The sequence below is a fragment of the Plectropomus leopardus genome, chromosome 1 (assembly GCF_026936395.1).
Source record: "Plectropomus leopardus strain MGB_pleo_1.0 chromosome 1, ASM2693639v1, whole genome shotgun sequence".
Classification (NCBI taxonomy): Eukaryota; Metazoa; Chordata; class Actinopteri; order Perciformes; family Serranidae; genus Plectropomus; species Plectropomus leopardus.
In genome coordinates this window covers 11,619,358-11,643,108 of record NC_142176.1, presented here as the reverse complement: position 1 = coordinate 11,643,108, position 23,751 = coordinate 11,619,358, and the positions used below count along the sequence as shown (strand labels likewise).

The 23,751-nt window shown below is 39.1% G+C and overlaps 1 protein-coding gene across 1 annotated transcript in view; it reads left to right on the top strand.

Moving 5' to 3' along the window:
- The window catches only part of smad3a (SMAD family member 3a), a 37,367-nt gene extending 19,221 nt beyond the window's left edge, over positions 1-18,146 (top strand). Inside the window, exons 2-8 of the mRNA XM_088075362.1 lie at positions 5,960-6,153; positions 6,487-6,621; positions 7,101-7,223; positions 8,333-8,545; positions 8,707-8,844; positions 11,848-11,992; positions 15,651-18,146. Of these exons, the coding sequence (XP_087931488.1) occupies positions 5,960-6,153; positions 6,487-6,621; positions 7,101-7,223; positions 8,333-8,545; positions 8,707-8,844; positions 11,848-11,992; positions 15,651-15,774 (1,072 nt within the window). The 3' untranslated portion in view covers positions 15,775-18,146. The remainder of the gene's footprint in view (positions 1-5,959; positions 6,154-6,486; positions 6,622-7,100; positions 7,224-8,332; positions 8,546-8,706; positions 8,845-11,847; positions 11,993-15,650) is intronic.
- Positions 18,147-23,751: the final 5,605 nt, after the last annotated feature.

Below are 23,751 nucleotides of genomic sequence, written 5' to 3'. Positions count from 1 at the left end.
AACCAGACAATCACTCGATGATGAAAATAATTGTTAGCTGCAGCCCATATTCACAATACCATCCAAGCCATGCTCCATACCATGTGTTCATGGTCTTGAGTCACATTAAATTAATAACACAAAATGAACAATTTAAGATATGTTTAAAAATCGACTTCAGTGAATGTTTTATGAGGAACAGGCTTCAGTGTTATAGTTTCTTGTTTGGCTCATCCTGTCTGGCAAATGGGTCCTGAATCTACTTGCACAAAGTACATTTTACTTGCCACTATACAAATTGTTTTATTAATCAGCAATTATTAAAGGCTGAAGTGAATTATCATTAAAACTACTCATTTTTATCTGCCTTGCTCTTAAACTTGTAGCAGATATATAGTTGGGGTCTCATCCTTTTACCCCACCAAACTAATCTTCAGTTTTAAGATAATTGAATATGTTTGTGATTTCTTAAACGTTGCCTTTACCCACCACCATTTTCTCAAGAGTGCCCGATCAGTACTATGCTAGTGCATCTCTAGTGAATTGGCTCAATGTTTAGTTACTTTGATCATTAGCGCAGAAAAAAAATATTTTTTTAACAGTTGCCTGATTGGGCGAGGGATTGGGCTTGATTTACTAGTCTGATGTTGCATTTTACTTGCCTCAGGCCACCTGGCAGTCCTTATTGTGTAGCCCTGAGGAAGCAAATGGCCTCAATTACTGTATAGATATACACGTTTTTCTTTTGTTTTTTAAAAAAAAAAAAAAAAAAAATCACTAAATTTTAGGACAACTTGTTTGTTTACAAGCAAACACCCCAGGTGACTTTAAAGTCCAGAGACAAACTACTTTTGAATTGACTTTTAAATCCTCACTGAAGATAATCTGAATCTCAGTTCAAACATCAAACTAGTTCAAACTCGAAATGTGTCAAGGTTCCTGGCACAAAAATCAAACATGTTTTAATGTGAGGTGATTTGGAAGGTCAAAGATGTCAATCATAAACCACAGATAATATGTGATGTGCTGTTGTGTTTGTTTCAAATGAAATCAGTGTCTCCCTATGTTCCTTTAATTTTTTCCATTTGTCCAAAGTTTTGGGGTACTTTTTCCATCTCTTTTTGGATGATTTTCCCTAGTTTGTCAACTGATATCTTTATCTTACATAAATATAAATTAACTTGACTTGATTTGACTTTCCATTAACTTGATTAATGGCCAAATAGATGTTCTCAGCATTACAGTGTGCTTGAGTATTTATGCTTTTGGTCATTGTTTACCTCTGTATGAAGTTATATTCATTCTTTCTGGCTGAGTGTAAATCCTCTGTTATGCTGTATTCCACATGTGCAGTTCAGCTATTGAACTTATTAGTGTGACTCATATCATACATTTACTGTAACCCTTTACTTTAACAAAAAACCACTGACTGGAAGGGGTTTTGCGAAGAGAAGGACACACAGTACTGTAGGACACCCAGTAGCCAGTAATGCCACTGCAGTTTGTGCACGTCTGTCTCAGCCCACGCAGAGTCTAGCCCCACCAAACGCCCACTCAGCAGCAGGGACCAAACACACATACCACTGACATCAGATCAGCCCCGTCTGACCATTTAACACATTTACAGAGAAAAGGGAGGTTTGTTTTTTCTTTTTCCGTTTTTACTTTTTCTGAGTGCAACTACAGTGTTTCTATATTAAATATTACCTCTTTGTGAGGATCATGGATTCTGTTGGCGAGGTTTATGGTCATTTTTGATAGTTTGGTTTGTGCTGTTATTTAGTAAATACCTTGTTTCCCTCAGTCAGTGTTGTGAGAGTCTGCATGTGACCACTGTTCCTCTTCACAAATGTGTTTTACACATGTTTTCCTCGTGTCATCGTGACTTTTGGACAATTTCCCATGATTCACGTAAATAGCCCATTTGTTTATGTAACTGCGATTTAGTTGCCTAGGAGCTACTAATTGTCTTTGTTTCTTTCATTTTGTCCAACCCTTTCTAAATAAGGTTCAAATCAACGTATAACTGGCATGACAACATCTTTAAGTGTCTTTTGAGGCGACTTACACAGGTACGACAAGGCCTGAATTGCTGTTGCATCAGTCACAAAGGGAAAAAAAAATGTAGTGTGATAAAGGGAAACAGCACCAATAGATCATGACTATAGAGGCCAAACACAGGAAAACTGCAATAGAAAAGAGGAACAGTGATCACAAGTAGACCCTCACAAACATCTGAAACACATGTTAGAAAATGTTTCAAGCAACTTAAGAAAGTAATACTATTAGCTTTAGAGAGATAGTATTTGCTGGTGGGGTACTTGATCCCAAGGTGTTCCTGTTTGTTTGTCTTCTCTGTGTATAAGTATACAGATTATACGTGTGGGAGCAGTCAAATCCCTTGGTCTTGTTAAATGTTTTCTCTCAACACTGAGATCAAAAGCAGAGAACTGTTGTTTGTCTTCGATTTAAGAGCCTGAAGTCTGGGAGGTCTTTGATCAGAAACAGTGTTATTATGAGACATCCCTTACCATATTGCATGGTTGTGCTCTTAGCCATGGTATAATAGATTTATTATTATTAATATTGTTATGTTACTCACTTCCCTTTTTGATGTGTCAGCAGTGATAGCCCGCATGATGTTGCTGTGGCTCAGATTACTTCTTTCAAGGGACAAGATTTAATAGAGAAAGTACAACACACAGCCTTAACAAAACAGATTGTACTATGAGCAGGAAACCATTTCTGTTTAAATCATGAAATTTATGAAGGGAAAACCTGCAGTCTTATGTGTTATTTATTGGCCATAATAACATTTGATAGTTGCGTACAGCTCTCACTTCTCTAATGGTGGCTACTGGGCTGCTGTGGTGTAAAACCCAAAGAACAGGCTGTTTTTTGACAAACCATGAAAAACCTTTGTACCTTGATATAAGCTTCTCAATAATACAATAATACAAAAACAATGGCAATTGGTGATAGCTTTTACGGTCACAACACAGGTCAGTGGGGCTGTGACGTGTCTGATTTACTGGTTTGAGAGCTCTGTTTTGACTTATTCTTACACCTATTTGCCTTATTAAACAGAAAAATTAAACCGTACACCTATCCCAGTTTCTCTCTCACTGAACTATGAACAAGGTTAATTGCCTCATTAACTCATCATAAAACAAACTTTATTCACACTCAACATAAACAAAGTCACACTCATCAGAACTGTGTTAGTTGGTGTTGTTAGTCATCTAGTTAGTTGGTCTATTGTTCCAAGTATCACCAACTCTGGTTTGGTCAAAATAAACCATGAATTCACTTAGTGAAAATATGCAGATCTGTACACTGGTTATCCCTGTTATCTCCACCTCTCAGCTGTTCGTTCAGCAGCGGCTCTAACAATTTTCAGAGGCAGCTACAATACCGTCACATCAGGTTATAAACATACAATTAATGGCAACAAAATAATAGGGAAATATCAGTTACAGTAATACTTAAAGTTACTTGTTGCCTATTTTAAAATATAGCCTATGGCTCCACTGCTTGTTTGTTCATTCCTTGAAAACTTCACCTTAGTGAGGTGTTTGTTTGTTTGCTTGTTTATATAGAAGTTTATTTGGATGTAAGCTCGCAACAAGGGCAGTGGCAGTGGTACACATAAAATCCTACTCTCTTTTTTATTTCTATGCTTACATTACATTCATCATAGAGGGAAGCTTATCACATAAGGTTTGTATGGCCCAGCACAGTTCTTCTGACTTCCGTTGACTTAAATTCTTCCAAGATTTGGTCTCTTTTTAGGCTTCTGGATGCAGATTTGTGATGTCAATCGGCCGTATACAAACATACCAGCTCTCACTTTCAGGCGTTAATGTGTTTTCAGCTTTCTTCTCCTGGCAGTCTGCCTTTTTAAGTGAATGCTCCTTGTATGCTTGTGTGCACATTAAGTTCTCAGATACCATTAACAATTTCGAGACACCCTCCCCCCCAACACACACTTACACACGTGCACACACATGCAAACATACACACACACACATTCTTCAGTCCCTTTTAAAGTACAGAGGCAGTGAATGAAAGCCTTTGCCATGAAAAATTAAAACACCATTATCTGCTTTCTGGATGTACAATAGCTGACCCAGATTGGGCTACTGAATTTCCAGTAGTTGAACAGTACACAGGCTTGTTTTTATTTTGCAGCTGACATTTGTCCTTCTAAAGGGCTTTAGCTTACGCCTTTGACCCTTTCTCTGTGTTTGTGTGTGAGAGTGAGTGGGTGAGACAGAGAGATAGAAGGGGCATATGTGGTCATTGCCTCTTACATAAGATGATGAGTGTGTTTTTGGGTCATTGTGCTCTGAGATTATAGGCTACATCCCCATTATGACAGTCTGCATTACTGTATGGCTGCTGAAATCACCATTCTGCCAGCTGTATGCTATACCAGATGAGTGCAGATGTTATACAACACAATGAAATTCCTGTTATACTTACTGAAATCTCATTGCCGGTTGTTTATTATTAGACATCACCTCATATCCACCTCGCATACAGCTGGGACCCTCATCAGTAGGAGGAGGTAGTCTCAAAGCCCAGACAACAATAATAGTTAACATCACACCTTATGTCTGATATGATGTGGAAGACAGACTTGTTTATGGTGAATTCTAATATGAAAATCAGTACTAAGATCTTTATTGAAACGTAATTTTTCTAGACTGAAAAACATGGTTTTATAATGTGCAAGAATACAAGTGAATTTCTTTTTCTTCTTCTTTCGATTATTGTTATTACATTTTAGTCATACACCGGTGTCAAGTACCGGTGTCCAGCTGAAACACTGCATGTTTATTCTAAAGCAATAGGCTGTAATAACCAATCAAAAATGGGTGTCAGTCTCAAACACCTAAGATGGTTATCAACAGCTGTTTAAACAACCAGTTTTTATTCCCAGGTCATCAAATACCAACGCTTTGTGATGCCCCCCAGCATTTCATAGTGACACACAGGGTACCCTTTATCGTGTATTACGGGGTTAACGGTGTGAAACTGTGTTAGGTTTAGGCAACAGAACTACTTGGTTAAGTTTAAAAAACATTGCATTTCATGTCAATTTAAGTACATTTGTTGCATGAGTGAAGTCAGTGCATGACAAATGTGCTTAAATTGCTTAACCTTATGTTCAAAAAACCTTGACTTTTTGTTTCACACAAGCAATAAACTGCAGTGTCCTTTGTGAAAGTTTGGCTTTGTTTGACTCATCCACCTCAACTCCCTCCTGCCCTCCGTGGACTTTCTCACTCTTTATACTACATCACTTGCTCTTAGCATCAAGTATTGCTATACTGGAGTTAGCTGAAAGCTCAGTATGTCTCATAAAGACCCAAAAGGCTGTCTTTGACATTGATATCGCACACCAGTGGGTGTGACAAAGCATCGGTATTTGACAACCAGGGAATGACAATGGACTGGTTCAAAACATCCTCCAAATGGTGCAAACAATATATGTCAAAGTCCTAAGAATACAAATCAAGATAAGAAAAATATTAAGACATTAAGAGAAAAATACCTTTTTGGGGAAGGGGGAAGCAAAATAAGTTATTTTTATTTTTAAAATGGTTTAGTGAAAACAGATCACACAGTAACTCTTTCAGGTTTCATATCTGAACTTGTAAATTCATCAGAAAATCATACATCTATAAATAAGGACAAGGGCAGTATAATTAAATACTAATGTAGAAATATGAAGTAAATAGTCTAATATTCCAAATAATATCAAGTAAGTATTTTACGTTACAAATTAAGTAAATGGTCAAATGTTACACAAAATATTACAAATTGCGGGGCCAAGAAATTATCAAAATAAAACAAGAAAACATGTTTTTGTTCCAGACTGAAAATGCTTGAAAACGCGCAAATCAGCATTTCAAACAAAAGGTTGCAGGTGACTGACATACCTCTCTGCTTCGCCCTCTCCTCCTGTCTGCAGGTCCCTGGATGGCCGTCTGCAGGTCTCCCACAGAAAAGGTTTGCCCCATGTCATCTACTGCCGTCTGTGGCGCTGGCCCGACCTGCAGTCCCACCATGAGCTGCGGGCAGTGGAGCTGTGCGAGTACGCCTTCCACACAAAGAAGGATGAAGTGTGTGTCAACCCGTACCACTATCAAAGAGTAGAGACACCAGGTACGAGAGCTTTGAGTGTGTTTATCTCTTAAGATTTCATCACATTTTCCAAGACACACTTTTATAGACTTGTTTTTATTAAGAGCGCTTATCTAATATTTTTCTTGTGATTTATTGCACATTAACTTTGGACTATTTTTATTGTTTTATTGCATAATTTATTTGTTTTATGAATATATAATACCCAAACTTGAAACCAATCAGTACAGCCATGTTCTAAGGAACTACTTGTGTGTGTGTGTGTGTGTGTGTGCGCGTGTGTGTGTGTGTGTGTGTGTGTGTGTGTGTGTGTGTCTGTCTGTCTGTCTGTCTGACTTCATGTTGATTATACAGTACTCCCACCTGTGCTGGTGCCCAGACACACAGAAATCCCCAGTGAGTTCCCGCCTCTGGATGACTACAGCCATTCAATCCCAGAAAACACCAACTTCCCTGCTGGTATTGAGCCCCAGAGCAACTACATACCAGGTAACAGCATGCTTCCAAACAGGTTCACACTCCGATACCTGTTTTATACATAGTCTTGTATGAGAATCCAATTAGTGTCCCAGTGTCAAGCTGTTAACATTATCCACAGGCATTGGTCAGGCAGTGCATCAGGTGCAGTATAGCATGTCGTGGTTCAGGTTTTGGAGCGGGTCATGAAAATCAGATCTGTGCAGGCGTTATGATACATATTTGCAGTCCATCTGAAAGTATGGGCAGTTGAAACCTGACAAAAAAAATCAAAATACTCTTCCCAACCAGTTTTAAACCTAGATGGGAACTGATATTCTGCAGTGTTTGATATTGACTTTATGTGTTGTAAATATTTGGAGATTGTTAGTGCTTATTTTCCTTCTTGTCTGCCTGTGTTGTGTTTCAATCAGCCAACTAAGAGACCTCCAACAGATCTATTTTAAAACACTTTAATGTGATGAGTCTTTGTGTATTTTTGTGTTTCTCAGAAACGCCACCACCGGGCTACCTCAGTGAGGATGGAGAGACGGATCACCAGATGACCCACAGCATGGACACAAGCTCCCCAAACCTGTCACCTAACCCTGTTTCACCCACACACAGCAACTTAGGTAAAGACTGCATGTCTGTGTGTATGCGTAAGAGTGTGTTTGTGTACTTTCTGTCTGTCTGCCTCACTTACAGACAAATGTTTCAATAGACTATCTCCCCACTGGGAATTCTCTGTTTGATTTAACTCCAGTTTTGTAAGAGGAAACCAGGTGATGAAAGAAGCCTTTGTCTTCCCCGTCGAACAGGGCCAAGACACCCTTCAGCACACACTCACTTCAATGACAATATCCTATGTTTATTCTATCAGGATGGAAAAACGCCAGGGGGGCTCGGCTGGAAAGCGTCTGGTGAAATAACAAAATCACACCAGTTTCATTTGGCAGTGCCGTCCAGCTCTGTTCTGGACTTCAAAGCCGAGGACAAAATGTCGAGGTTGTTAGACAGTGGCCATGTTGAGGGGAAAAAGAGCAAATTAACGGAACCAGCTGAAGTTACTGAAAATGATCATGGATAAGCCTGTAATTTGACCATTTTGGCTCCAGCGTCCCACCAGTGAGGGTTGAGTTTCCACATTTCGTCTGGTAGAAGCTTCTGGGAAACAGTGTATGGGTTTGACATTCTGTGACGCAAGCTCAGCCGAATGTTTTCTTTGGTTGGAGTTTTTCTTCCCCCTCAACATCCACCTCAGCCCCTTTTCTCCCCATATTTTGCATCGTCCTTACTCCAGTGGCTCTCCAGTCTCTCTCCCATCTGCTCTGTTTTTTGGCCATTATTCCTCTGAATTCAACCAGCCTTCACTCCTGTCTGCTGTTACCAGTTTGTTTGGGTTATTTTTGTTTGTGTCCCGTATTATTTCAGTGTTCAATTTCTCATTGAAATGCACATTTCAGCCTTTTCACAGCCACCCCCCTATCTAGTCTCTGTCGTTGAGTTTCCATCTAAATGTAGTTAAATGTAGCAAAATGTAGCACATCCTGTCTGTTTCTGTAAACGGGGAGCATGCCAACTGTCAGCTAATGTATGTAATACACTGACTATACATAAATATCTCATGCAGCCCTACTTAAAAAATCCCGAACTATCCCTTTAAAAGAAGTTGAAGGAAATGCACTCCGAGTCTACTTTCCATTTTTGTTTGACTGTATCTTTCTCCGTCTTTCTCTGTCAGACCTTCAACCAGTGACATACTGCGAGCCGGCCTTCTGGTGCTCTATTTCATACTACGAGTTGAACCAGCGAGTAGGTGAGACCTTCCACGCCTCACAGCCCTCGCTGACAGTGGATGGCTTCACGGACCCCTCCAACTCTGAGCGTTTCTGCCTGGGCCTGCTGTCCAACGTCAACCGCAACGCAGCTGTGGAATTAACGCGCAGACATATTGGTAAGACATCACTCAGTGCAAATATGATAATTTTATTAAAAATCACACAATGCTCCTTTTTTATACCGATTCCAGGAAAGACATTGCTCTTCATTTATGTTTACATTTCTTCATTTTGGCATTTTATCTGAGGAGTTTGTTCTTTCTCTGCTTTCTTAAAGGCCGTGGTGTGCGGCTGTATTACATCGGAGGAGAAGTGTTTGCTGAGTGTCTCAGCGACAGCGCCATCTTTGTCCAGAGCCCCAACTGTAACCAGCGCTACGGCTGGCACCCCGCCACAGTCTGCAAGATCCCTCCAGGTATGTGCTGCACTGACAGAATACATTTTCTCGTACTTTCCTTTTTACAAATGTATATATATATATATATATATATATATATATATATATATATATATATATATATATATACATTTTTCCTAGTTATTTATTTATTTATTTATTATGGTCATAAGCAACATAGTCTCTTGCTGCTCCTTGAATTTGTCGAAGGATTTCGGCACTCTGTCCTTGACATTTTGCTCTCGTCTTCATGTGAATGACCCTGGTTCTTCACCCTCAGATGTTGTTTTTTTTCTGGCTTTGTTCGAATGGTAGAAACATCATCAATACGCCCGCCCACACGCTTGCTGTGAATTCTCCAGGCAATTAGCTACTCTTTTCACAAATGGGCTCAATGGGACATTACACAAACTAAGTTTTCAGAAGCTGGCAGGATAAAGCCTGATTAATTTCTGATCTAACTGATTTGAGCTTTTGTGTTCTCACATAAAGCTCGTCAAGGTAATATCTAGATACTTCCAGGTTTGCAGTGCAAGTGTGAAAGGGTCTAGAGTCATATTTTCCAATGCGTTCATTTAAAAAAAATCCATTATGGAGATGTGTTGTCCGTAACTGTCACCACTGAGTTTAGTCCTTAGGGCAGGAAGATCCTTCTGGAGACAGTAATTTGAAATTGCAGTGTTGGACAACTTTTCCGCTGTCCAAAATCCTCCAGTTTGAGCACTTTTCAATGTCTGTGGCAAAACTGACGACACTGAGGATTATAGCTAGCCAAGCTGTGATTAATCTAAGTTTAGTTAATTCTTTAAAATGGATGATTCAGAACAGATTTACTCTGGCTGTATCATCATGACTTAAAACAGCAGAGGACACATCAATCCCATCACTTTTCCTCACTACCAGTCCAGGGACGTCCTCTTTGGCTTAATTTTTTCTCTCCAAAGTGGTGTGTGCACTTTTACCACATGATTTGTAAAAGGGTGTCCCTGAACAAAACGCATCAATAAGTCTTAAAAGAGATTTGTTGTCAGAAGCAAGATGTTTACACAAAGCACAGCTGCTCTTTGTTGTCTGAGTCGCCCGTGCCGCTGTCAGACATGCACCTCTTTACTTAAGTGTATCAGCAGTTTTACATGTTTGTTTCATGTCTGAATAAGCGTCTGAGTCACTTTAACTCAAAGGTCATGACTACAATCTCATGAGGGCAAACTTTGTAACACATTGTACACTGCACTTGTCAGAATTGATGGCTATCAGATTAACCCAAAGGTGGCACTAGTTTATGTACGCACAGAAATCAAATGCATATCATGTTTGCCTGTTTAAGATTACTGTAATAAATTTCTCATGTAAGTATCATCTATAACTAAGATTATTTAATTTAAGCCCCCATGAAATGAAAAATACATGTTCCCTGTTTTAATCCTGTGTTCATGGGTTAATTGGTAATTTATCTCTTGTTATGTGCAAAATAAATGTCAAAAATTAGCACAATAGTATTTTTACGTTAAAATCTCTAATGTAAAACAGTTTCAAATGTTTGATGACTCATCCTGCACTCAGGGGCATTTACACCAGTTCATCCAATCAAAGGAGACTTGGGGCGACTAGCTGGCCACACCAGTCATACAAAACCAACTTCACCATTTGCGGTGTGTAGTACTTAGCAGAGCAATGTGGAGAGAGATGGGAAAAGATGTGTGGTTTGGATATCAAAACGTTTTCGTGTTTTCATTTCCAAAACAATGTGGTGGAGGTCTAATGCATTCATCTCTCCTTTGACTCCCTTCTTATCTAATGGTGAGGGAGGTGTGTGTGGAGCCAACAGTCCGCTGTAGCTCTGCATTGCGCCAGAATCTAAGCCCGTCCACTTTTTTGTGCTCCAAACTAATGCAAAGGATTTGATTTAAATCCCTCTCGTAATAATACAGCGATCAAATATTCAGTTTCACTGGGAAATTCTTCACATTACAGAGGCCACAGACACTCTAACCTCCGTTTCACTGGGACTGAAAGTATGAAACTGTGTGAATCAGCTGATTTTACAATTCCAGGGAGATTCAAGTCCTGTCAAATCACATTAAATAAATGATGTTTAAAAATGTTTTAAAAAACCTTTATAGAAGCACCGTAACATTGAGACCAGCTGTCTCCCTCCTTATATTTTCAACTTTCAATCATAGTTCCCACCCGTGTTTAAAAGAATGCTCCTCTGAATTAGCATTGAGTTCCTGTAACATCGCTCAACATACGATGAAAAGTTAAAAAAAAAAAAACTGTCTCAAAATCGATTTAGCAGAAGCAGAGATATCATCTTTTATATTCCACAAATTCTTGTCAAAACCTGGTGCCTCCATTACCCAGGATGCAGCGTGACATCATCTGAGGCAGTTTGTCAGCTTTCAGCTCCCTCCACAGCCACAAAACACTTTGTACGAGCTCCCCTTTAGGCCAAACGCCCACAAAAGCTTCCTCCAGTCTTATGAACAAGACAAAAGCTATAAGAACTGTAAACAAAACCACTCACAGAAAACCATCAAACCCACTCTTTATCTAATTAAAAGCACTCAAATTCAAAGATCTCAAAACGGTTCAAATCATGTATAGAGCTAGAGTGATCTGTTCTTGTTTTTGTCTTAATTCATGTGATTTAATCAAGTTGTATGGTGAATATGTTTGTGTGTATGTAGGTGTATTTGTCTGTATATGTATGTATGTATGTGTATATATACTTGATTTGTTTTGTTTTGAAAAAAGTTGATCAGATTTAATAAGTATTCACCTCCTCCTTTTTCAGACATTAAATACTTTTGTTTGTTTGCTGAATATGTCCGATGGGGATTCTGATGTTCTTTTTTTCTTGCTTATATTTTATTTTTGTTGTCTAATTTTATTTGCCATATTCGGAATGAAGATCTAACTAAAATAAAAACATAAAAACTAACTAACAGTTAAATCAAAGTGTTCGTGACCTGTGGTTGTGGCCTGACATTTGTTTTTCGTGCTGGTCGTTCCCTCCAGGCTGTAACCTGAAGATCTTCAACAACCAGGAGTTTGCTGCCCTGCTGGCCCAGTCAGTCAACCAGGGCTTTGAGGCGGTGTACCAGCTCACAAGGATGTGCACTATCCGCATGAGCTTCGTGAAGGGCTGGGGAGCCGAGTACAGGTAAGCCACTCTCACTGATCAGCTTTGGGCTAATGACAACCACTCGCTCATTTCCTAAACGGTAAACCTCGACCGCTACAGAGCTGAACTGCTTAACAGATGATAAAACCCACAACCAACTTGTCAGCAACACTATAAATGCTGTTGTGCAAAGATCAAGTCCTTAGTGAGCCCTCATGTAAACACAGACAATAGAAACAAACAGACTGTGAATCACATCCCACAGTCCAGCCGCCCCCGCTCTCAGGCATCTGCTCACACTCTGGTGAATCCGGTGTGTGACGTCGCCGAGCCCTCATCAATAGAAACAGGCCCCAGTTGGCACGCCAGATTATTTTTAAACAAACACACATGTGCTGTGTCAAAAAGAGATGTCAGACTTTCCCTCTTCATCCCCTCCCTGTTTTCCACACCGTCTGACTCACTGATAGTGAAGGAGGACGAGATGGAATAAAAAGAGAGCCGGTGATTGGCTGAAAGTTGGCTCTGCTCAGGAGGTTTCCTCAGGGGGGAAACCTTTGTGCTGCGAGCGACTGCTCGCCAGTCCTGTCCAGTGCAAACGCTGACATGTGGAGACAGTTAAGAACAGGATTCAGGTTACTGGACCAGCCAGGCCTCCACCCACACCTCGCTCTCCCTGTCTTTTCCCATGCTGACTCTTGGTTGTTTTTTTAACTCTTTTATCCCTTTTACTTTTTTCTGTGTTTAATTCAGTAAAAGCTGTCAACAGGCTGTGAACCAAAAATTGTATAAATGGATGAAATATCTTGCTTTTTTCTTCTTTGTTGCTCCTAATTTATTCAGACAGTCTTTATTGCCTGCACTCATGAAATAAACCATATAAACCAGAGGGAAATCATGCAGCTGGCAAGTGTCTCTGTTCATTTGGCTTGGCAATGCATACATTAGATGTATAACAACGTAAAGGATACATTTTGCCTGCTGTTGTTGTTGGCATTGACTGAGAGATTATAGTGTTTTATTTGCTTTACCCAATTAAGCTGCCTTAAAACACAGGGTTTGGTTCTTTCTGTTTTTACCAAATTAAATCAGTTTTGCATGAATTGATTTAAAAAAAAAAAGCACAACACAGGAGTCAGTGTCAAAGCACAGAGGCAAAAATGACTGTTATTATCACTGGGTAAGGCACACTGAAACCAAAATCCTTTTTTAAAGCACTCAAAAACTTTTTGGCATTTTTTAATTCAGTGTCTGCAATGCAGCTGGTGTTGGTCTTTCAGCAGACACTGTAGGCACAAGAGCTGTCACTTAACTCCACTTATACTTGCATATTATAATTGAGCACGATTGCCTCACCAGTCCTCTATGAGAAAAGCAGTAAGGGTTTTTGTATGAAGGCTGCAGAGAATCAGGGAAGTGCCAAAGGATATAAAGATCAAGAGGCCGACTATCTGGGCAACTTTATCTGTATTGTCTCTTCTAAAGTTTTTCTTTTTCAAGAATTGAGAGCAATAGAAATATAAATCATCTTAAAAACCTGTAAGTGGAGAGACTGAGTCATCACTATGTTGTTTATGAAATAGAACATCCTTTTTTCTGTTTCGGTATGACACCCTTAAAATGACATTTTTTTAGTAAGCATTTTTTGAACTCTAAAAGGATATAAAGGCCTGCAAGTTTTGGCTCATGTCATCATATTTATTCTCAGTCAGCTAAAGTCATCACTATGTAGTCATTGATAAATAGACCCATTTAAAACACAATTGTTGTGGACAGAAACTACAGATAAGATGACAAATAGAAAAGAGAAGGTTGATTCTTCATTTCATTTCACACTTTAAACTGACCTTAAAGGGGAACTACGATGCTTCTCCACATTTTGTGTATTATATGATATTACAATGAATGATGTTCATAATAAAGGAGGGAAATGTATATAAAAGTAATTTTTGTGAGCAAAAACCTCATGTTTCTTACTTTTCTGAATACTTTGTTTCCAGCAGTTTTTTAATACTCTGGCTGTAGTATGACATCATAGTGTGCTGAATTTTTTTTATATGGTCATCTGCTCCAGTTACACTACTGTTTACATTATATAGCCTACGCTGCTAAATTATAAATTCTAAACCTGATTTTTGATTGTATTCCTGCTGGAACATGTGAAGTTGTGCTTAGAAGCTTTCATTGGTGATTTTTCACAGGAAAGAAGTCTGCTGTTCCCCGTTATGGTCATTTCCTGTCTCTGATGACTTTGCAAAGACATTTAAGTCGCATTTGCTCTGCCTGTTAAAGGTGGAAATATTACCCCGTAATGCTGCCTCGTCGTTCTGTACAAAACTTCTGATCGTGGAAAGGTGGAACAGAGTGGTCTCGCCTCTGAGCGGGGAACAGAGGTAGTGACAGCCCTAAAACGTGATCTGTGTAAAACGTAAAGCTGGAAAGACGTGACCATTAGCGGCACGAGTATGACGTTATGATGAGGTGTTTATGCGTGCAACCCACTGCGGGAGATTTAAATAGCAACTGTTATCTTAGCGGTTAATTCAAAGAAGAACAGCGGCCGTAAATGTCCGCAAACTGAGCAGGACGAGATCAGCGGTCATATAACAGAGACAGTAAATGATTGTGATTGACATGTTATGCCATTGTTACTTGTTAAAGTGCTGCAGATGCGTATATTATATGTCCCACTAGAGGTAGATGCTTGTGTGTTAAACGTCACGCCTGCCATGCGTCCTTTAATCGCGGGATACAGTGTGTAATCACACACAGCAGCAGAATAATGCTGCCATCGTTAGGTTCTCTGTAAAAGTGCAGGGGCGGTGTAAAGGGGGGACTTTAGTTAGAGAGGACCCAGAAATGCTGACCAGTCAAAGCAGACTGGGCTTAAAATTGCACATTTTAGACAGAGGGTACATACCAAGCCCCAAGCCGATTCTAAACAGTGGCAAAAATGTGGAAGTATAACTTCTCGGTCCCTCACATGATGACATGTGGTCAAAAGGACTTAAAACTGAAACAAACAAACTGAAAAAAAGACTGAAACACACAACTGCACGGTGGTTAACACTGTTGCCTCGCAGCGAGAGGGTCCCTGGTTCGAATCCCAGTTGGAACGGGGTTCGGTCTGGGAGTTTGCATGTTCTCCCCGTGTCTGCGTGGGTTCTCTCCGGGGTTCTGACTGTGAATGTGAGTGTGTATGGTTGTTTGTCTATATGTGTCGGCCCTGCGATGGTCTGGTGAACTGTCCAGGGTGTACCCCGCCTTCCGCCCAATGACAGCTGGGATTGGCTCCACCACCCCGCGACCCTTACGAGGACAGGCGGTTACAGAAAATGACTGACTGACACACAACTGTAAATCAGTTTGATTCCAGCTGTGGAGAGGCACTGAGGTAGACCCAGAACATGCTGGAGGGATTATATATCTCATCTGGCCAGGGAACGCCTCACAATCCCAAGGGAGTCCAAAATACAACTATAAACCTAAAAAATTAACATCATGAGTCTTAGATTTCTGTCTTAACATTAAAAATGTGTTTTGTTTTCTGAGGTCGTTTTGTTTTTCGTGCGGGCTAAAATGAAAGTAGTTTGACTTGGCTGAAATTTGACTTTGTAAGTTTACTCACACAACTTCTGCTTAACATCTTTCTCCGTGAACTCAACATCTGTCTCTGCTGTCCTCGTGTCCCTCCCAGGCGACAGACGGTGACCAGCACCCCCTGCTGGATCGAGCTGCACCTGAACGGCCCCCTGCAGTGGCTCGACAAGGTGCTCACACAAATGGGCTCCCCCAGCATCCGCTGCTCCAGCGTCTCTTAGGGAAGCCCTTCATCCACCCACTTCCTGTCAGTGACTAAAAACACACAGACTGCACGCAGGCAAGAACAGCTACACAAGTACGGAAACATGACGAGCCCCTTTATTCAGCCAATCCTCAGTCTCTAACTTCCTCCCCACCAGCTGTCAGAAGCACTTTTTATATTCATGTTGTTTGTGGCAAAAGGGGACAAGTGCATTAAAGCAGTTAGGATGATCTCCACATTTTGTCCAGAATTATAATGCTGACATTTTTTAAGAGCCAGCAAGGCTGTAGCAATGGGAGGAGGTTTTTTTTCATTTTCATTTGAGATTCTTATTTCCTTCCTCTTCTGTTTAAATTTCATTTTTCGTGATTTTTACACATTTTTTTGTACAGATATTAAACCGAACAGTGGATATAAAAATGAACTTTTTTTAAGCATTAATGACAATTTTGTAAAACGTGTAAGATCATGTTAAATGCATTTCACTTGACTTTGTTTCTGTGTTTGGGCATTTGATAGGTAATGAAGACATTTACAAGCGAGATGAATTGAAAAATGAATAATATAATGGAAAAATTCAACCACAATTTGTAAACACTGTGTGAAGGAATATGCTCAAAGCCTAGAACAAGTATTTGTTTAGGTTTACATACTTTCATTTCATGCAGTCTATGTTACCCTGACTAAAAAAGACAGGAACAAATTAAAACAAGAATCAGTCAAACTTAAGAAGACAGGAGTTACAGCCCTCTAAATATGAGTACTTAAAGACAGCGGCATTCATCAGATGTCATCAGGAGGATGATGCACTTTTGTAAAATGTTAATATTCTAGTAAAGCAGTGCTGGTAGAGTACAGTCAGCTGTAGTCCACAGCTGCAATAGTTCTTGTCAGAATAGGAAATATATCCTGCATTAATTTCAGGAAGCTTTGCCAATTTGCAAAATACTTTTGCAGCGTTGCATTGTGTCGTAGGTAGAATGATAAGCATTTACACAGAACTTGAAAACATCTCACATAATGTGCTATTCTGCAAACCCGTAGTTAAGTTATAATTCAGACACACAAAATGTAGTTGGAATATTTGTGTGTGCTCTGCAGACGGCTGTGTAAAGTGAGCGGGAAGATGCCTTTGCTTTTTTAATTTTCTTTCTCAGCAGTCCATAACATTGGTCTTATTTTTAGCCATCAGTGATATCGACTTTTTGCACACTCAGGACTGTAAAAAAGAAAACAACAAAAACACAGCTGAATTATGTACAGAAACCAGTGAAAGGACAGATGCATGACTCTCAAGACTTTATTTTGTTACCAATTATTTTTGTAGGACATTTAAGGTGATAAGTGTTTTTTTTTGCATGACATGACAGAAATACTTCTAGCAGGTGCCGGGATATGAAACTTGTATTTTTCTACCTGTGAAGATGAAGCAGTTTGATTACAAAGCACAGCTTTTTTTACAAAGGGAAATGTTTAGGCAGAAAAAGACGTGTAAATAACTGTTGCTTCTGAAATCTGAAGTCCCTTTTTTTTTTTTTAGGTCTATGTACATGTAGTACATAAATACATGTGTTATAATATGACCGTTAACCTTTATAATGTTGATGGTTTTTGAAACAGGAGAACAAAAGATGCTCAAAAATGAAAAAAAGGAACATGCTGAGTAAATGTTGAGATAAGCTTTTACTGGAATAGAAAAGCATAGTCTTAGTTTCAGTCCTGTTTCCTGTTGGCCACCCGCTGTGGTGGAAGCGGATCGATTTCCTTCTGGTTCTATAACACTAGACAAAGACACAGTGGGTGTACAACATACTGAATCCTTTTAAAGTACTTATTTACATTAACCCAGCTTTTGAAGTTAATGCCAGCCCAGTGGTGCTAATCTTTAACATTTTAGGGACTCAAGAGAAAAAAGAAAAGCCATAAGATTTTAAAGCTTGTAGATTTTTGATCTCTATTAAATGTCTTTTTCGAACTGTAATGTGGGACTGTTTCAGAGACAGTAGCATCTACCAATCTGAGACAACGCAGCTCTTTGTAGAGCTTCTAGTGTCCTTGAACGCAGCGGTCCCAACCCAAATGGGCTCTTTAACCCCATGGTTAATGTAATTACCCAGTAGGGAATATTTTGCAAATAAGCAAATTTGTCTTTTTTATACACTCTTCATGTTATAGTGCTTGTGCTATTTTCACCTTGTTTAAATTGTTCGCTTTAATCGTTATTATTAGTTGTGATTTATGTGTTTCTGCTCTGAATTGGTCATTTTAGATGTCTTGTATAAAATTATACCCTTTTTCTCTGCCTATAAAAAGTTGATGTGATGCTTTATATTTTTGTTTATTGTTGTTGGTCTATGAATAAAATATATATCTCAGAGGGAAAACTAAGATGGGTGTTACAAACTTTTAAAGGGAAATCTATGTATTTTTCAGCCTGCACCCTATTTTCCCATGTTTTTGTGTCTAAAGCCGTTTTTACATGCTGTGGGGCCACAATGAAGTTCCTTCTTTACGCTGCCTTTTCATTTTTTACACAGAACCAAACAACGACAGCATCATACAGTTCCAGTGTATGATTTTTAGACAGCATGCCGGCATCATGGAAGAAAAACCGAAGGGACATTCAACACAACAGCATCATCCTCTTATGTGACATATGACACATGCATCAGCAGCGCTTTCTAAGCAATAATATTTCACCAACAATAATTTACCGTCCCTGTTATATATCACCTGATCCTGTCCTCTGCTTTGAGGATATGGAGGTCCTGAACGTCATTGTTTTCCAAATCTGTGGACTTTTTCAGCTGCAGTTCTTTGGGTTTTCTGCTTGCTGCCTTTAAATCTCCAGTGATGGGTTGCACAAGTAACATGTCGTCAAAACGTCACACCCGTTCTGCCTACGGTGTAACCACCTCCCTCGCTGGCTTCAAGGCAATATGTTCCCCTATTCTGCGATCGTATCTTTTATTCAGAACAGTGAGACGGTTTACCAGTGGAATTTTCCCACCTTTGAACAGGTAGTTAAAAGCAACCAGCAAAAGGTCTTTTCCATAATGTCACCAGACACTCAACAAACTGACATCTGAGCCTGTCAGTGGCAAAAACAAGCACTTTCAGTGGATGTAAATTGACGGTGCACGATTGCCTGTCAAGATTACGTTGCAGCATGTGTCGCTGCTGCAGCGCTCTCTGCACTAGACCAAACAAAGTTTGTTGTCTCCATTAGTCACTTAGACACAGAGACATGGGAAAATAGAGAGCAGGTTCAAGTTTCCCTTTGATCTCAAACCACATCAAACAGGCAGGATTATTCTTGTATTCAGATTCACTTTGTTGAGCAGAATGAATCAAATATCAAATAATTCAAGATTAGAAATAAGAATTTCTGCACTAACTTGGTATTATAACTCAACGACTTTGGCCTGCATGAAAAGTACTTTTAAAAGCCGAAATTTCCGACCTCTGGAGACATTTCAGTTTTTTAGTCAGCCTGTGTTCTTCTGTAGTTTGGGGATTTCCGAGTCTGTGGTGGATAATTTGGCGCTGTCCTCAGAGGCAGACAGAAACTGTAATTACAGGCCCAAAGCAGACACTCTGTTGGCTCTTCACTTAATGCTATGTTACAAGCTAATGCAAACCATAACTGTTTCTGCTGTCACAGAGGCACGACGTGGCTTTGAATGTGAATGCAGTCATTGTTCTGATGCCCTCGAGGTAAAGAGGGCTGAACAACCTGCGAGGCTCGTAGGGAAACACTTCACTATGGTGACAAATAGTTTGGGTGCATGAGAGAAATCAATTGTTGAAGGGGGAGGGCGGCGAACCAAACGGTGTTTTAATTCTGTTTGTTCACTCTTTGTGATATCTGGATTTATTTTAAGATAGTCAGTGCAGTAGAAAGAGACTTCATGATGATTTTTTTTAAACATTTTTGCACCATATATAAAACTGTGTGCTGCCATCAAAAGCAGAAACTTCTGCACCGTCAGCTCTACATTGCATCTCCTCCACAGTCTCCTGTTGTTAGAGCCGAGTTCTGCTTGAGCTTCCTTCCACACAAACAACCTTAATAATTAAACAATCACACAGGGATTGAGACTGTATTTGTGTACGTGAGCCTACTTCAAATTTGGAACTGCTCTAAGAAAACTGGATCAGAGGCTGATTTGTTTCTCAAAAGATTCGCACTAAAGTTATTATCTTCCGGTATATGGCATACAATCAGCAAAACACAACCAAACTAATTCTGATTATGAACACAATATTCAAGTTGTTTTTACTCACTGGTCAAACTTTACAGGTGCAATTTGCTATATTTAGGAGTCTTTAGGGTAAGGAAACATATATACAGGTATACACAACAACTTTAATTTTTGTAAACCCATACTACAACTTATGCAGCTTATACAGTTAAATGGACTTTCTTTTTTAAAAAGCTGTGTTCTTCTGAAGCATACCTCAGGATCACTCTGAACAAAAATGGTGCTAAACTGAACCCAAAAGTGTTTTTGTCTTTATCAAAGGGGAACCTATTATGGTGCTACGTGGCACCCACTTTTAAAAGGTGTTATACAACACCTTTGTCAAATAGCATTATATAATTTATTTATTTATTTTTTAGTGTTGGGGCCCTTTACTGATGCCAGATAATACCATGGACAAGTCAATTTGCAGCTAAATTACACTTTTGCTTTAAATATGATTGATTATCAATCGGTTTTTACAAATTGTTGGACAGGTTATCATGTATCTCCTCTGTGAGAGGCGCTGGAATATTTGGTTGTGAGCCACTCTTTGTTGTCTGCTGGAAATATACTCTTCATAGGCTATTTTTGATGAAGTGTTTTTACTTTTTTGCCCATTTAAGTAAACTAAACTAAGCTGAAGAAAAAGAAAAGAACTTCAAAAGAACAATACAGGAGCTTAAAAGGTGCTTTCTTTGGCAGCTGGAGAATATAGCCACCTCATCTCATGCCAAAAGTCTGCTAAGGAACCAACATTAAGAAATAAAAATAAATATGAAATAATTTCAGGTTGATGTACTAAACGAAAAGAGCTGGATGGATCCTGTCCCAACGGTTTGGGCAATAAATCATACAGCAGATAAGATCAGATAGCAGACAGTGTTGTTTTTTTGTTGTTTTTCGAGAGACTGCAGAGTGGTTCCTGTCTGAGTGAAAATCATTTATAAATTATGGCCTCAGATGATTTATTCCTCCCAGACAAAATGCAGACAACCCTTTTTAGAAAGAGTGGAGAGAAGGAGCGTGGGCTACGTGTTCAGGTGAAGTGCATTAGGCAAAGGCAAGGCCATTTTATCTGTATAGCACATAACAGCTACCTTTATTGTGCTTTACTGGATAATAACAATAAAGCACAGGTAAGTCCTGTTTGAAAAGTACAAAATATAGGCATGGGATAGGAAATGTAAAAATTAAACTTGTGTAGCTTAAATCAAGTGAAAAACAAAGTTTGTCACTGAAAGTCATTGAAACCTTAAATATTTTCACTCATAATTTCATCAGTTAAAACCCACCTAATGTCTTGCACTACCCTGTGAAGAGAACCAAACTATATTTTTATCATTATTTAGTTGAATTGTGTGTTGTGGTATCTTAAACAGCTCATGTCACAGTGGATGTTCACCCAAAAATGTATCAGGTGTCTGTAACATAAAACATAAAAGCTCCAATACTGCTAACACTGTAATTCATGCAACTGATTTTCTGTCAAATTGAAGCCATTTAGTTTTAAGATATTATCTCCATTGTAGATGTATGAAGAGCTGTGTGCATCACTGTCACTGTGTTGACAGTGATGGTGAACAGCAGCAGCAGCTTGTGAATGAACTGTTGATGAAAAACAGCTTTAGCTCAACACTGCCATCTGCTGGCTACAGGGATTACAGACGGGCCCAACACAAAAGAGGTTAAATGTAGTGATCATTTCAAATGTTTATTTATTTATTTATTTTAATCGTTTATTGTGCATTTTGCCTTTATTTAATAACTTAACTTAGAGGTGTGACAGAAAGTGAGGGGGGCAGAGAAAGGAGAGGTGACATGTGACGAAGGTCCTCGACTGGAGTTTGAACACACAGTCAGTGTCATAAACTCTGCACTCTTTCTAGTCTTATTGTTGGACTATTACTTGGATCCCTTTAATGTGACAGCGATAACCTTTAACAGAGCAGAGGTTCAGTAGTATTGGACAGCTCAATGAAGACATACAGTCTGTACAGCAAACTCACACATCTTTTAGGATCTTGGCCTGGATCTCTGTAAGAGGGTCCAGAACAATCATCCTTGGAGGTTTATTGATGAACAAACTCTATTTTGTTGCTTTTTATGCACTCTGGCACTTTATTTACCCTTAAAAAAATCATTTTTTTCTTTCCAGAATAATTATGGATTTTGATATTAAAACTCTTATTAAGTAATATTAGTAATTAGTAGTATTAGTGAAATTGTATTGAGTAAAAACAGAATACTTAACAACTGCTATTATCTAAAAAATACTGACTGATTAAATAAAAAGTATGTATTTATGTTCACAGTGGTGGAATTTAATTTTTAAGTCCGTTCAAGTACAAGTATGAGAGGAAATTAGAGAGATGAGATCTGGGGCTTATTATCACTATTGAGCTTATTCTTATTTATTGAAACATATACGTAGCCCACATATTTAAAAATGGGGCTATTTATTAAACATTCAGGGCTGAAGCCTTGGAGGCCAAGGCCTAACAACACCACTGGTGTGCATTTGAAGTACTGGGAACGCTGGGCCTCAGGTGATCCCAATAACTAATGACCTGACCACACCTACCAGCACCTGAAGGTCTGTGGATTATCTTGAGTAACTGGCTCATGGTACCTGGAAAGACACATTTCTGATGAGTTTTTCAGGTGTTTTTAGTTTGTTTTGTTTTGGGTTTTTTTGCATTTTGAGCACCACGGATCAAGTGCCATCTACTTCTATTATATTGGAGAGAAGGCCGACGTGTTTAAAGCAGATATCTCCAACACTCAGCAACTCACACCAAACAATCCAGATTGAGAAACAACATGACAGGTAAGAGGAAAAATCCATTTTTTTATTTTTGGGTGAACTCTTTAAGACATATTTTACAGATATAAAGAAGGCCCCTACATAAAGTTAGGCTGTTTGCAGTAAAAAGATGCAAATAAAAGCAGAGAAAAAGGGTGCTTTTGCTCAAGAGGTAGAAAACCTACAACTACCAGAAAACATATCACCTGATCAGACCAATAAATGTAATGTGGACTGGTCCCAGTGAAATAATGGTGGCAAGTTGTTACAGTTAAACAGTAAGCTAAAAAATGTTTCTGACAACATTTGAGGCGATAATACGCAACTCAGCAACAGAATCTTGGTTTATATTTGATCAGTGCTGCTTAGTTTTAGCGTTTGATCCCTGTTTTAGGCCTCTGTTTTCACTGTGCAGGAAGCAGTGTGCAGCCCATTTCCTGTTCACAAACTTTACAGCTAAACAGCGTTAAAATATGTTTCTGAAAACATTATGAGAGATATATTTTGATTAACATTCTATCAACGCTGCTGAGTTTTACTGTTTTTTTTGTTTTTTGGCCTGATTTTGAGAGCGATAATCCAGCTCTGTACTCCTTGTGTCTGTGGTGGTGGGCGATATGAAAATGCAGAAGTACATCCTGTGTTTTGAGCAACAGCCTGAGAACTGGAGGGAAGTCTCCTGCAGTTCATCTACACATAATACCCACACTGTTTTGATACAAAGCTGGTTGAAAATTGTGAATTATCCCTTATTATAAGTGAAGAATTTGAGCCAATGATGAATCATGAGCCTGTTAGTGTTTGAGCCAACATGATTACAGCTAATAGTGATTAAATGAACATGACTGTATGCAGAAGAATCGACGGACAGGAAACATGGCTCATGTTGTGTGTTGAACTGATGCGATCGAGCGTTGACGAGTTGCACAAAGATGAACTGATG